Source organism: Aphis gossypii, chromosome 1 (genome assembly GCF_020184175.1).
Source record: "Aphis gossypii isolate Hap1 chromosome 1, ASM2018417v2, whole genome shotgun sequence".
Lineage (NCBI taxonomy): Eukaryota > Metazoa > Arthropoda > Insecta > Hemiptera > Aphididae > Aphis > Aphis gossypii.
This window is the reverse complement of record NC_065530.1, coordinates 89,046,279-89,062,141: the sequence shown is the minus strand read 5'-3', so window position 1 is coordinate 89,062,141 and position 15,863 is coordinate 89,046,279. Positions and strand designations below refer to the sequence as shown.

General features: G+C 32.8%; 2 protein-coding genes across 2 annotated transcripts; both read right to left on the bottom strand.

Moving 5' to 3' along the window:
- Positions 1 to 229: 229 nt before the first annotated feature.
- LOC126555908 (putative uncharacterized protein DDB_G0289263) lies at positions 230 to 1,726 on the bottom strand. The gene has a single exon (XM_050210908.1). It carries the CDS (start codon positions 1,724 to 1,726, stop codon positions 230 to 232), a length of 1,497 nt encoding a protein of 498 aa, XP_050066865.1.
- A 7,121-nt stretch (positions 1,727 to 8,847) lies between these two features.
- LOC126549014 (uncharacterized) lies at positions 8,848 to 12,370 on the bottom strand. The gene is made up of 9 exons (XM_050197271.1): positions 11,623 to 12,370; positions 11,010 to 11,131; positions 10,737 to 10,908; positions 10,292 to 10,525; positions 10,028 to 10,228; positions 9,724 to 9,881; positions 9,506 to 9,662; positions 9,293 to 9,435; positions 8,848 to 9,204 (listed from the first exon to the last, which is right to left on the bottom strand). The coding sequence occupies exons 1-9, from the start codon at positions 11,690 to 11,692 to the stop codon at positions 8,848 to 8,850; spliced, it is 1,614 nt and encodes a 537-aa protein (XP_050053228.1). The 5' UTR covers positions 11,693 to 12,370.
- Between the last annotated feature and the right edge of the window lie 3,493 nt (positions 12,371 to 15,863).

Genomic DNA, 15,863 nt, shown 5'->3' with positions numbered 1-15,863 from the left:
GAGGGGTCTACCGTTAAATTTTGAAAAAGTTCTTCAGAGATGGCGGATACCGAAGCACCGGAATCCAGGAGAGCGTTATATGAATTATTAAAAAGCTGTAAAGAAATTTCAGGGCGATAATTTGGGGGAGGTGTGACTTCATGGTTTAGATCTAACGGGTGGGTAAGTATAGAGAGTTGAGGATTTTGTTGTAGCGACACAGTACACATCCTCGCGGGTCTGGTCGAAACTAGTTTCCCGGAGGTGGTACGGCATGGTCTGGTAGAGAGGATGGTTGAGTGTTACTATTGTTTTGATGTTGTGGTCTATTGTAGTTGTTATTACGGGAGGGGTTTCGATTTTGATTTTGAGGGCCGGAATGGGGATAATACTGTTGTTGTTGAGAATTGGGACGAGAATTATTGTTAGAATTACCATTGTTGTTTTGATTGTTGTGGGGTGTGTTGGAACGTTGAAGGTATGTAAGCTGTTTAATCAACTCGTTCGTAGTGAGAATGCGGAGTCCCCTTAGGGCTAATGATACGTTGTATGAAAAATGTGAGGTAATTTGGTCTACCATTTCCATCTGGTCGATAGGAGGTTGAAGATGACGTGCACGACTGATCCAGTCCATGGCGTGTTCAGACATTGTGGCCTCATCACGGTGATAGTGGGGCCGATATAATTCGTTGCGTATTGAACGCTGTAGGCTTTGTGACCAGAAATAATCTCGGAACAGTTCTACGAAATCATTGTAATTTACGGGAGGGGGAAGGAGAGTATTGTACCAAAGCAAAGCTTTGCCGGTAAAGTTATCACTGATGAAGTTAATTTTGACCTGGTCGGAGGCATTATGCATTAAAAAATACTGATCAACCTTATCAAGGAAGTCAGCGGGGTGGGTGGGAGAGAGTTGACCGTTATACTTAGGGATGCGGTGGGGATCTAGAGAGATAGCAGAAGTATGGGATAGATTATTTGAAAGGTTACTATGGTTAGAGAGGTTTGGATTATTTTGACAATTTTGAATAGCTGAGATTGAATTATTGGGAAGACTATTTATTTTGGAGATATTGGGCAAGACTGTTGAAGAGAGAACGTTAGGAGGGGCTAGTGATTGTGTTAATCTTGGGGGTAATGATGAATTTAGTTGAGGGGGGCATTGATATATTGAAGGTTTGGTTGAAAGGGGGGGGTCTATGGAAGTATTTTGAAGTCTATTCTCTAGAGCCGCCAGTCGTGAGGCTTGACCTTCGGTGATACAGATCCGGTCCGAAAGCGATTGGATTTGTGTGTTGATACTACGCTGTACACTGTTCATGTGGTTGATACTTTCAGTTAGGGTGGTGGAATGGGAATTATTATTACTTGCTATACACTCGGCAATGTTGCCTTGTATTTCAACGAACTCAGTATGGAAATTGGTTTGTACTTGTGTCAGCTTGGATGTTATATCAGCGTCAACCTCATCTATGCGGGTACACAGGTCGTGGAATTTTTGATCATACTCGATGAACCGATTGGCAAAAGAGTCAAGCTGTCTATGGAACACCTGGTTCATGTCATCAATTTGTTGTTGGAGGGAGGCTAAGGATGGGGGTGTTGTTTCAGATGGGGAGAGGTCGCCCTCGTTGGGGTTCTCCATGGTGAGATCGAAATCAGTAGCAGGGAGTATGGGAGAGTGACAGTAGCTTGACGGGTTGTACCTATCAGGCTGTTTGGTCTTGCGCTGACCAGCACTATACATGTGACAGTAACGGGAAAGAACGCAAAACAGATATACACAGGGGTTTTTCAGCAAAGGGGTGTTTACTGGTACCTCGGTAGCATAGAAGGCAGAGCAGTTATAATATATATATATAATAGTAATAAAATAGTTATAAAATAATTATAGGGGTTAAAGGGATAAGACCTTATATAAAATAATTATAATCAAATGTTAACTTTTCAGGAAAGAGAATAATAAACTAACTATTTGTAATAGTAATGAATCAATACTTTAAATAAAGCAATGAATTAAATAATAAAAAAAATAATAAGTATGAAGTACTTCAATAGTACAGCAATAGGATAAAAACTATTAAACAAGGGAACGTAAACATTTACTAATTATATGATTATGAAATATTTATAAGTAACAGCATACACTAACTGGTCAAAGTACTATGATAGTACCATACAGTGAACTATTCAGTCACCAATAAGAAAAGAAAAAAAACTAAATAATAATAATATTGAATAATGATATGTAGATCACCACATATGAGTAGGATAACCTGAGTTAATAATATTATAATAAGTGTATCAACACTGTATTGAATATTAATGAAATTTAATTTAATAAATAATAATAGTATATAATATGATATAAGGTAATATAATAAGTGTGAACCAAAGTCACTAGAATATTTTAATTTATAGTATAATAAAAGTGGGGCCCTAGTCGGGGCAAAGCTACCTAACACAGCACCTCAGTCGTCGTTGAGTATTATGTAATAATGGGAAAATATTTAATTAATGAGTGGAAGCATATAGATAATATGTTATATAAGAAAGAGAATAATATCTTATTTTTATATAGACTATAATCATGGGGAATTATTTAATTAATAATAAATGGGAGTACATATTGATGTTATATAAAAGAGGAAATACAGCTTACTAACCTTTGTATATAAAGACTAATTATGTTGATATTTTAATAGAATTGGGGAGAGCATTAATATGTGTAACATGGGCATTAAAGGGACATAATCTTAAATATTTACTAGTGGTAAGGTAGATAGAAAAGCAAGAAAATTTAATTATTGTTGTATAGTGACATTGTTCTAATATTTGAGAAATAAAAATAATAATTTAGTTTTTTAAATCATTTGATAATATAAGGATAATTTGTTTTATCCACCAAGGTATACAGGTATGTGTTCTGAAGGAACATAATATAATAATAAAGTTAAATTTTGTCATGAGACAGAAAGAATATAGTAATCCGCAGATGGACAATAAACATAATATAATAATGAAATTGATTTTTGTCATGAGACATGAGAAATGTAATAATCCACAGACTTAAAACATAATATATCAATAACAAAATTGGCCATGTGGTTTTGGGGAAAAGTGTAAGTTATCGCAGCACTATAATATAAAAAGGTTCCTAACTATGTTATGCAGGGGAGGAAAACGGGTCTAGGGAACATACTAAAAAGGGGGGTCATACAAGGGAAAAATATAATATTCATAATACCAAAAAGGGAAATAGACGGGTCACCAGCAGTGTTCGGTTGTCTTGTCGCCGCAGCTGTCAGCACACACCGCCACCGTCGAAGCGCCGCTGCCGCCTCCAATCCGTCACACACACCAGCAGGAACAATTTCTGGAATTAATGACTGGATAACAAACATAATCATGGGGGGAACATAAAAATAATAATAAGTTAATATTTACCTTGGTAGTATAACATTTTGTTTTACATAATATAATAATAATACAGTATTTTTTTTTTTTTTGTACCAAAAGTAAATAATTAAGAACATGACTTTAACGTTAAGTTAATAATGTAATAAAGTATCTCTCTAGGAGAATAATATAGTCATATTTTGAATAAAATATATATAATAAAAAACTTGAGAGATTTGGGGAGTAATAATATTAGGGAATTTATGAGATTTAATCAATATGTGTTTGCGTTACAGGAGAATGATAGTTTTTAAGATGAAAGTGGATAAGAAATGTTGCCATGCCATGTGCTTGCCATAAGGGAATTTTACCATGTTTTACATACCTTAGATTGCCATTTTTACAAGAGAAATTTATATTTTAACAATTTTAACAATTTTAAGTTTTATAATTTTATTAAGGGCACAGATAAGAGAGAAAAAAAAAATTTATTAGTTACAAGGGGAATTTTGGACACGGTGTCCTGTCACGGTCGCCATATGTAAGAATTTGGTAGTTTGCTAGGCTACCAAAAGCTACCCACGACCAAAGGGGAACACTTCGGTCGTGACCTATGAGCCGCACCGCGTGTTAGCCCGAAGGCTAAGTCGGTGGAGCTCATAGGCTTTGTACACGCAGTGGCGAATGAACGCCAAAGATTTATTTAAAAGGGAAAGAGAAACATAATATCATAGAAAATATAAATTAAATAAAAGAGAAAGTTAGGGTAACAGAGATCTTGTATTTTACAAGGATGCACAACGTGCAATAATAAATATTTGTGAACAATAATAATAGTATGGCATACATAATAATGTGGGCACATGGCAATCGTATGAGTATAATAAAAATGGGACGGGAGTTAGGTAAGGAAAGTATTTGTTTGGACTGAGCGAAACCATGGATCAGCCCACGAGGTCCGGCGGAAACGCAGATGATTTTTTATATTAATTTTGACTTCGTCAACCATAGGGTTACCGTCCGGCATATCGCTAAGGACGGTAAGGATAGGAGGTAACAAAAAGAAATGCACCAGATGCAACGGTGGACACATATGAGAAAATTTTCCTAACGCAAATAAACAGGAATATGGGGGGGGGGTATTTTAATACATTACAATATTAGGTATTTGATGGACGACGAGGCTGCTAGTGATTGACCGACGGCTGCGATGGGCTGGCCGGATGGCCATCGACGCACACGCGGTCGACACGGCCCATTGGCATTGGTCAGTGGCTGAGGGCTGCTTCGCCCGACATTGAGCCCGTGGTGGCGTTTAGCCCATCATGGCGTGAATATAACGATGTTGGAAGAACAGCAAAAATATAAACTTCGCCGGATATGTATGTGTGGGTGTGACACGTGTTATGGACAGTGAGATTGTCGGTGAGACTGAACACACGAAGAGAAGAAAAACCACGACTGGTACCAATGGCGTTGGAAAACGAAGTGTCAGCAGTCCGACGGAGCTGGCTGGATGATGGCCGATGTTGATGGCTGGGATGTTGAGGTGGGGAAGCTCAGGGTAGGCGTGTTGCGGGACTTTTACAATAATGTGGAATTTTAATAACTGCACTGCGGCGAGTGCACCGACGGACGCGACAAAAGCGCCGGAGGTGACGGGCGGCGGGCAACCGCGGCACGTCGACGACGAACACTGCATGATGACGGGGGGGACGGGGAACATTTATTGCCTAGCACTGCGGTCATTTCTGCATTAGCGCGCGATAAGCATAATAATGTATAAATAAGGTACGCTCATTAGTGGCAATAGGGGTACAGGTATGTTGGTAATTATAATAATATTGGTGCAAAAAATGCTGTGACGTTACAAACTCAGTTTTATTATTATAATTTTCAATGACCATTTATTTTATTCATTAATATTGTTATATCATTTTATGTTATCATCTAGTTATATTATTATCTTGTTATATCAGTTTTTTTTAAATCAGTATTATATTTTTAAAGTTATTAGTATGTTTTTATAATTAAATTATAAGTACAAAGTTATTTTTATGTTTAAATTTTTTACTCATTGTGATTGTTATAAGACTTTTAATTATTAAATATTTTAGTTCATTAACTATTTCTAAGTATTAATTTGTTTATATTTTTCTCATTAAGTTTCAAATTTATTTTTAATTTTTAATTGTTATCCTTTTTTATTTTCAGTTATAATAAAGTCATAAATCATAATTATATAATTTATTTATTTATTGAAAAATAGTAATAATTACTACACGGAAAAAAATATGTAGTTGATGTTACTATTATTATAATTATTCCAACTATATTTTATAGTTATATATAGGACAGCTATAATGTTAGTTAATAATACTATATTATTATAGTTATCTTATTATAGCTAAGATAACTATAATATAGCAGTGACAACTAAAAAGTTGCAATAGGTTTTTAGTAAGAATTACTAAACGTTTTAGTTGATGAACCTAATATTTATAGTGGCTACAACTATATGATTTAGTTATGAACATTTAATCTTTAAATACTTTATAGTAGAAACTACTATATGTTTTAGTTAACCAATCTATATTTTATAGTAGCTTATTTTATATTTGTAATCATGTATATCATATACCAATACAAAATTAATACATATATGTATAATATACATATATACCACTATAATTAATAAACAAATCAGAAGTACCTAAATGTAAAAATGTTTTTTTACTTTTATTAAAATACAATTAGGTAATAACAGTATATTTCAATTAATATTAATACAAATGAAAAAATATATTAACTAAGTTATTAAAGGTTTTTTATACATTGATACATTTATAATAATTATTACAAGTAGGAATTAATAATGATAAAAATACAACATACATATTTTATTTTGTTGGTATGAATGTTAGTCCGCATATGTTTACAGAATGAGTAGGAAATATACTACCCAATTGCTCCAAAGAAATACATATTAAATTTTTTGTCTTAACAACACTGAAGGCTTGAAAATGGTCATCAAAATATATAGTTTCATACATTTCACAAATGGTGAATGGATGCTTTTCATCAGTCATAAAAATTTCTTTAATTAAACCAAAAGATGGCATCATAGTATTTACCTCATTTCCATCAATAACGACACACATATTTTTACAATTATAAATTGTACCTTTGATATTTACCCAGGATACAAATGTAATATTGTCAACACATAAGTTAAACTTTTTATTTAAAAAGTTGATTCTATTATTGTAAAAATCTAATGTGAAAGAATCTAAAGTTAAAACACGTCCAAATTGTATAGGAATGGTATACAAATTATGATCAGAGGATAATAATCTGTATGACAATTGCAACTGCTGTTTCAAAGCCAGAGTGTATGCAATATTTTTGCGAGAAGTAATAGCATTAGCAGTATCTTTCAACTCTTTATGTTTGGCTTCGTACCTTATTGAAGAAAATATATTTAATGGTCCTGATTTTTGAATTATAAGTGGGTAATGTACCATGTGGTGATGCTTAGGTTTTAGTCCTATACGAAATAGTTTTAAATAAAGTTCATGGTGTTCAGAAATTAAACATTTAAGTAAAACTGTATCCTGCAGCCTGATCCATTTATGAAAAATAATATCAATTATTTGTTTAAGAACAATATATAAAGACCAAATCTCAGATTTTTCAGGAATCAGATCACCTATAATTAAGCCAAGATATCTAGTGAAGCATAATGATTCTGCAGCTGACATTTTTATAACTCCTAGTTTTAAATTTTCTGTTGATAGTAATGTAGGCCTATTACGAATATCAATAGGACCATAATTAAATGTTTCAATCCTATTGTTTAATGTATCTACAGTAAAATATTTAAATTCAAAAATCATATATTTTAATATCAACCCATATCATATTTGCAAACACCCTCAAGCATGTCGTGCATAATGTCTACACTATAGTTGTCTATTGCACTAAAAGAAATCAAATCATTCCAAACACATTTTTCTTTTATGCCTGTTTGAGATACATCATTAGTGATTATGTCACAGTTATAATTTAGCGAATCTCTTAAATTATTATTATTTTGCACTAATTGATTTTGACATTCAGATCTAGAGCTTTTGCAGAATCGACAGGGATATTTAGCAATAAAACTTTCTGCAAATCCTAATATAGAATGTAAGCCAAGATTGTCACCTAAAATTAAACCAACTGAAAAAAATATTTTAAATATTTTATTATTTATTGTTATTTCAATCCCAGTTGTTTCTAAAAAGTTAAGTTCTGAAATCAAATCTTTAAATATTTTATTATTTCCATACTGTTTTTTGTCATCAGTTTTAAATAAAGAAACAAGTAGTATATGATTTAAGGAAGATGCTAGTTCAGGTGGTAAGCAAGCCAAGGAAATGTAAACAGCACCAAGTTTTTGGTTTCCTGCATGAGATCCAAGTGGATTATTAATATCCAAATCATCAAAGTACAAGAACAGGGGAAAAATAATTTTATTTTGGTGAAGTCTTAATTTTGTTTTCCACATCTCCGACTGAACAAAACTATACATTAATTTGCCATTATAAAATTCGAGTTCCTTAGTGTAAGTCAACAGCACATCGAAAAAGTTTGAATGTTCAAATATTTTTTTTAAAACATACCTTAAGGGAATCAGAATTATTTTGACAGGTTTTGGTTCTAAAACAACAATGCCATCACGAAGTCGATCATTTAACCTATGTGCAATAACAGTTTGGTTAGGCCGAATTAGTAAACCCATTTCTTCCAAAGTTTGTAATCGAAAATGTTCTGTTTTTAAACCATCAAAAGAGTGAGAAAGAGTTTCTAGAGAATTTAAGACTAGAGTTAGATCTTTAACTGTGTCAACATAATTATTATTTTGAATCATATTTTGAATTTTGTCTTTTATACTTATTAAAATTGAGTCATTAAAGTTTTGTACATCATCGAGAAGTGTTTGAACCATTTTCCGTGGTATAGCATTGTTAGTATACCATTTTGAAACCAAGTTAATTGCATTTTTATGTAAAATGTTTTTAAAATTTTCAAGAGTAAAAAAATGTGTACATTCTAAATTATCCTGAATAACATCCACTGTTTCCTCTGAGTTGATATCTATGTTATTGGATATGGTTGGCAAGTGTTTGTCAACCTTAAATTTTTTGATTAATTGTAATATTATTTGTAACTAAATCATGACTATTGATATGCTTTTTAAAAGAATCTATTGATCCAAAACATCGGAAACAATTTAGTTGTTTACATTCAAATATTTTTATGCTTTTAAGATCATGATAAATATTTAAATGTATTAAAAGATGACTAGATACCTCAAATTGACATTCACACAAAAAACATTTAAACATATTAATTAGTATAATTTATTACAAATTATAAATACAACTTTTTTAAACTAAATCTTTATTTTTATAACAATAAATTGTCTTACAAGTTGTCTAAATCTTTAATTAAAGTCTTAACACTTAAAAATTTTTTTTCTCCTCTATTTTCTGGAATTTGATAAAAATATTCTTGTATAAATTTCCATACCTGTTCAGCTTCAAACGGGTACTTCAAATTAAGTGTATGGAAGCTTTTGAAGCACACGTCAAATGCTTTTAAAATTGTTTCCACTTTGTAATATGTTTCATTAACAACTTTGTAGAATGATAGTGGATTATTTGAAATGTTTTCATCCAAATCACTTTCACCAACAAAAACCACAAATGGCTGTACAGTTAAGCCTAATGAAAATGCCTTATTAATTTTATCTGAATGTACCTTTTTCAATTCATTAGCATTCTGAAAAAATTAAAACTTATTTTTAATTTTAACTTAAAAGTTAATTTGTAAATTATTTTATTTTATTTATTTACATAAACATATTTACCGTAACATTTGAAATAAATGCAGCCGCTTGTTCTATCTTTGATGCCCTGATAGTACGAGAATTTTTCGATGGTTTTTGAATAACAATACTGACAGGCTGAAATAAATATGGTAAAATTTGAAAAACAGCAATATCGTCGTCACCTAAAAAAAATAATACAGGATACAATCAAGTCAGAAACATATTTTCATGTAAATAAATATCAACACATGCCAGGTCTATGCGGAGCAGTTAATTTGTCAATAAGACTTTTATTGATACTAATTCCTTTCATTTCCAAATATATTTTTAATTTTTCCTTGAAAATGTGAAATTTGTCAAATAGACTCATTTCTTTTCCAGCATACATATAATTAAAATCTATATCAATCTAAAATAATGAAACAATGAGTAAAATACAAAGCTCATCATACATTAAATACAATACTAACTAAAATATGACCAGTAGGTTTGCTAAGGGCTATATATGTATTCATCATATTGTTATTTGTGTCTTTTAATCGATATGAAGCTGTTTCTTTCCAGAGTTTATGGAGAGTAATGTCAGGTTCTATATTATTTTTAAGCCAAGTTAATGAGTCTTTATAATCTTATAAAACAAAATAATAAGAGTTATAATTTTAATTTTTATCAATATAAAATGTACCTACTATATATTTATAACCTATATTAAACAATACTATTATAGAAATAATAAAAACAAAAAATGAATAGTAATAAATTAATTAATGTTACCTTCATGATTCAAATTTATTTCTTGATCAGAAGACTTTGATAGATGCGTTTTCTTAATATTACTTATCTTGCTGATTTCCTTTTTAATATTACAAAATTTTCCATATAGTTTACCTCTATTGGGACTTATTATATTACCCTCTTTACAGTAAGGTATGAAATAAGTTTCTTCTGTCTCAGAAGGAAATAATTCTTCAATGCCTTAAAAGTGAAAACAAAGATAACAAAAAAAAAATGTTATATCTTAAAAACCTTCAAAATTACCTTTTGCTAAAATTATAAACCTTGATCTATTTAAAATGACTTGGGAGCGAATTTGATCTTTTATTATTACAGAAACTAGTTTATTTCTCATGGCCTCATTGAAATGTGATTTAAGCTTGTAATATTCTAATACAAATTCTCCATCTTGGTATTTGGATAAAATAGTTTTTATCTGTTGCCCCAAAGAATTATTATTGTTCACAGTAGTTGTATAAGAGCATTCGGCAGTTGGAACTTAAAAAACGTATTAAAATATAGGTATTTACTATTTTATAATATTGAATAGCGTTTGGTTTCAACTTGGGACAAACAAAAGTAAAATCAAGAAGACAATATGCCAATACCTATATTATATAGTAAGTATTGAATATAATACTATCGGTTATACTATGTAACATAATGCATAAAATATATTAATAAAATGATTTAAATACTGAGAGGTTACCAGAATGATCTTGGAATTCTTGGACTGCAGTTTTACAATTGTCAGATATTGTATCACATATTATGTTTTCTATATAATTAATATTATCTTCAGAGGTATCCATCGGAGCTAACTCTATTTCTAAATTATCCCAGTCAATTTCAGGTTTTTTTTTAGAATCAATAGAAACATTCTAAAGGTATAATAATAAAAAATTATATACATATATGTTATTTCATTTAAGACACAGACTCCAAATTTAAAAGTTTTGAAATGTTAAATTTTTTTTCCTACTTTTTGTATTTTTAAATCTTCTAAATGTTTCAAAAATTTAGCTCGTTGACCAATTTTAGGCAACAACTCTTTTAACATGGTCTCAGTAAGATTAAATAGTGCTACTTCATCTATTTCTTGATCTACAAAATGAATAAAATTAGTTTTCAGATTTGAATAAGTTTGATTTTAGTTAAAATATTATAAAAATTGAAGTTTTATTAACAAAAAAACTTTATTTACAATTTATAGAATTTATAGAATTTTTAATTTAATTGTTGGTTGGAATATAAAAATATAAAATATAATCTGTTGATAATAAAATAGAAATATTTTATTTAAATTATTACAGACAATGTTTCTAATATAAATTATTCCTGGAAATCATTTAGGTATATAATATATATTGAACTAAGTAGTTTGGGCTTATAAAAACTCATAAGATATGTTTTTTAATCAGGTTCTTAAGTTATAGGTACATACCTATTACCTACAATAGATATATTATGTATTACAAGTCTTTAACTTATAACAACTACTTATAATTAAAGAATTTAAATTAAATAATACAACTATATAGGTACATTATAAATTATAATAGGTAATAGGTAGAATTATAGTATTATATACACACCTTTAAATATTGTTATTATTTCGGTTGAAAAACCCCATTGTTTCATTATATCTTGGGTGTATGAATCCATAATTCAAAAAAAGTATTACAATAAGTCCTATGTAATAATAATTTCGACATCAGTGTTTTTTATGAAATTATCTAACTACATTTAATACATTTAATACTGCAATATTAAAATCGATAGTAGATATTATGCTGTAGCTGTATACATTATCCGACTAGGTAGATACTGTTGATATTTTAATTTACATATTTAGGTAGCATTTACCTAACTAATAATTAAAAATTGACTGAATTAGACTTACCTCAGGTATAGAATCTTCAAACTTCCACGATCTCCAGTACAATAGACAGATCAAATAGATCAATGTTACAACTTCCAATGCTTGTATTTTGTAAGTTGCCTAATGCGTATCAACGGAACCACACTCGGAATCAAGTTCAAGTAATCAAATTTGAAATATAAAATGAGTAATAAGTAATAACCGTAATGACAAATAAATTGTGATGTGTCTGTAAGAGACAAAGAAATAACACGAAATACGAATGCACGATGGTAGATTTGGGTAGAGGAGAGGTACATAAACCGCAACGACGACCGCGGCGGACGGATCGCTATTCGCCCGATATCAAAACAATACATTGGGAATTCACGTACCACGTTTAAAAATAAAACAAACAGCAATATTTTTCAGTTATGCTTACTATAAATTATAGTAAAATTAACTATTTTTAAACTTTAACTAAAATATATAGTTAATAGAAATAGTTTTAACTAAACTATAGTACTAGTAACTATAATATTTTAACTATAATTTTGTATTTATATCTACTAAAATCGTTTATTAATCTTTACTACAAAATAGTTATATTAACTATAAATATTGCAACTAAAATTATATAGTAATTATTTTTTTCCGTGTAGGTATGTATATTTAATTCTTAATGATCTCAATTAATCACCCATAAATATAAGGCCCTAGATTTTATTAATAAAATCTTTTTTTTTATTAAATAATAATATTATTATATTGAGGGTTACATTTATTGAGCATATTTAGTTATAATGACCCTTCATGATGTACAAGTAACGTAACCCACCATTTCAAATACTCGTCCAGGTCAAATACTGTAACCCTCAACTACCCTCACTTTGAAGCATAATAACTAGTTTAAAATATTATTTCTAACTTTTAATAGTACATATATTTGTTAAAATACGTATTCAACAATTAACCAATTAAATTTTAGATTCCTTGGATAATTTTTAACAAAACTAATAACGTTTTAGTCTCTCCTGTAAAATTTCATTTTTGTGGGTTACGTTACTTGGCCTTTCTACCATCGATATAATAACTCAATATTTCTCAATAATAATTCAAATAAATCAATTGCCCTTTAATAATCAAAAAAAATTCCTAAATAGTTTTTTTACGACCTACTTAAATATATTCAGTTACTTAAATGATATTTCTTAGGTTTTATATTTTTGTAACATATATCTGTGTAATAATTTAATTAACTATTCACTCACAATAATGCGACGTTCGTCGATGTTGTCATCCTGTCTGATACTTTCTGCAACGTTGAATTGAATGGTCTTCTCTTCTGGAGTTATCAACGAGAAAGAATGATCAAGTCTTCCTTGTTGATGGTAGCCTTTGACAGTTTGCCTCCTTGAAAAGTGAATCCTACCGACTGCGCCAAATTGTTGCGTGCCAGTATCAGATTTGAATCCAAATGATTAATTTGAATGAAAGTTAAACTTAATAACGTAATATGTTTTTATTGCATATAAACAAAATACATGTAACAAATAAATAAGTGGTTGAGTGACGTGAAAGTGCTCAGTTGTTGATAGCTTTGGTACATCTGCCGTTGCTGGTCTTCGGGCTCCGTTATATATTGTGGTGCGTCTCTTTGTTTACGTCGTGTGGTCGCCTTCTGGGCGAAACCAGGTGTCCTTGTTGTTGTTGTTGTTGCAAATTCGGACACGAATTTGAGAATGTGCAATAACATCTCAAATGCATCATTAGTGCACTGTAATTATTGGTGCGCTTACTATCCCGACACAATGTGGTCATAGTAGCAACCGCATTGCCCTCGACACGAGGCATGGTTATGCTAACTTAGCCTTGATATCTTGTAGATATCTTACAGATATCTCATAGACCATAACAATATACATATTACATTTTATAATAATAATTTTAATAATTTATAAATTCCAATATCTATTATCTGTACATCTTTAGCTAACCAGTTTGTAGGTTACCTAAAAAAAATCAGCGCTTCATTCTGACTCGAAGCGAGAGAAGGTATATAAAAAAAAAATTAAAACTAGCACCGCCGCCTCACGGATTTTTCCGCGTCATTGGCGCGAATGTGCACGGGTCGTGACATTTCCGCGCGTCGGCGCCGTATCGGTTGTGGTAGTAACACCAGCCTTTAGCGGTCGGGTTCGGTCGCGGTTGCGGTTGCGACTGCGAGCGAGAGCGGTCGTTGCTGACGAAGGCCAGTGCAGCGGCATGCGACGTCGCGAGGGCTGCGATCTGAGCCGTCAACGCGTGGATGGCGTTCTCCATCGCGATGTAACGCGTGTCCTCCGGCGCGTTTGATGGGCCGGGTCGGCGAGTGGTCGAGTTCGACTCGCGATCGTCGAAGTCGGTGTCGACGGCCGAAATCTCCGCCGCTTGGCACGCTTCCCACACGCGGTCGGCGAATTCCGCCAGGTAATCACCGGAGCCAGTGAGAACGGCAACGACGGTGCGGACGGGTGGCGGGAGCTTGCTCATCCAGAAAGCGACTAGCGACGTGTCGGACATCCCGTCGGAATAGACTTCTCGCATGTCTCGAAGGAGTCGCGATGGGGTGCGATCGTCCATGCCACCCGGTTGAATGATGCGCTGCAACTGCGTGGCTTGCGGCAAGCTGTACGCCATGATGAGCCGCTGGCGGATTATGTCGTACAACGCGTCAGTACTTAGCAGGTCTGAGACGGTTCCCACGCCGTCCTCGTCAAAAGCCTCGAGCACGTGGTTCACGCGCGTAAGGTCTGAACGGATTCGCTTGTTAGCGAACATAGCGTCCGCGTGCGTGAACCATTGCGTCGGCGAGCTATGCCAGAAACCCGGGAGCCTGACGTGGGTAATGGCAGAGAGCTCGGAACTCGCGTCCGTCGTCATGATGGTCGACGGTGTCGTGTCGGTGAGCGACGTGGTGTTGGACGTCGAGGCGACGGCGGTGGTTGACATGTCGGCGATCGAATGGATAAAAACGGATACAAAAAGAAATAGGCCGCGAAAGCTGGAACACGGTGTTGGAACATGTGGCTCGATCGGAAAAACGAGGAAAAAACCATGTTGTCGAACTCGCGAGCGGGCGGGTTTTCGCGGCGTTACCGTGGACGGGGTCGGAAAAACGCAAACGAAAAGTTTGAGGTCACCAATTTAGTTAACCAGTTTGTAGGTTACCTAAAAAAAATCAGCGCTTCGTTCTGACCGAAGCGAGAGAAGGTATATAGAGAAAAAAATGAAAACTTGACAAACAAACACTTTTTAATGTGCAAAAACGACGTAATGTATTTGATACAAAAATAAATAATTACAGGAGTAATAAATAATTACGGCGTAGAGGTAAAAAAATGCGCGGCGTGATTTTACAACGTTGCGGAACAAAAGTCGCGTGAAGGAAAAAAGGTTTGGCGTACGAGAGGCAGACGAGTGTCGATTCTGGTCTCGAAACAGGGAGTGAGGTACTCGAGGCGAGCGAAGAAAGCTTGGAGCCAGTAACGGAGAAAACGTTAGCGCGCGAGGCGGGAGAACAAGTTAAGATGGCGCGTCGTCGCGCGATCAAAGACGATACAAAAAATACACAGCTAAATACAATATAACAATATAAACGTTTACAACATATACAATATAAATAATTTGACGTTAGGAACGAAAGACAAATAGTGACGACAATAATACGGCGGACGCGCTAGCGTAAGTGGTGATAACACGTCGTAATCACCACACATCCATCAATGATAATAATCACAAAATATAATTTATGATAAGACCTCTGCTAGAGTGAGAGGCATTGATAAAATCGAAGCACGACAAAAAGCCATTCGACCAAACACCACCCGACAAAAAGCCAAGATGGTTTTTTGTCGTATGGTTTTATGTCGTTTTCTAAACATAAATTCGACACAAAATCATTCGACACAAAGCCATCATGATGTGTACCAACAT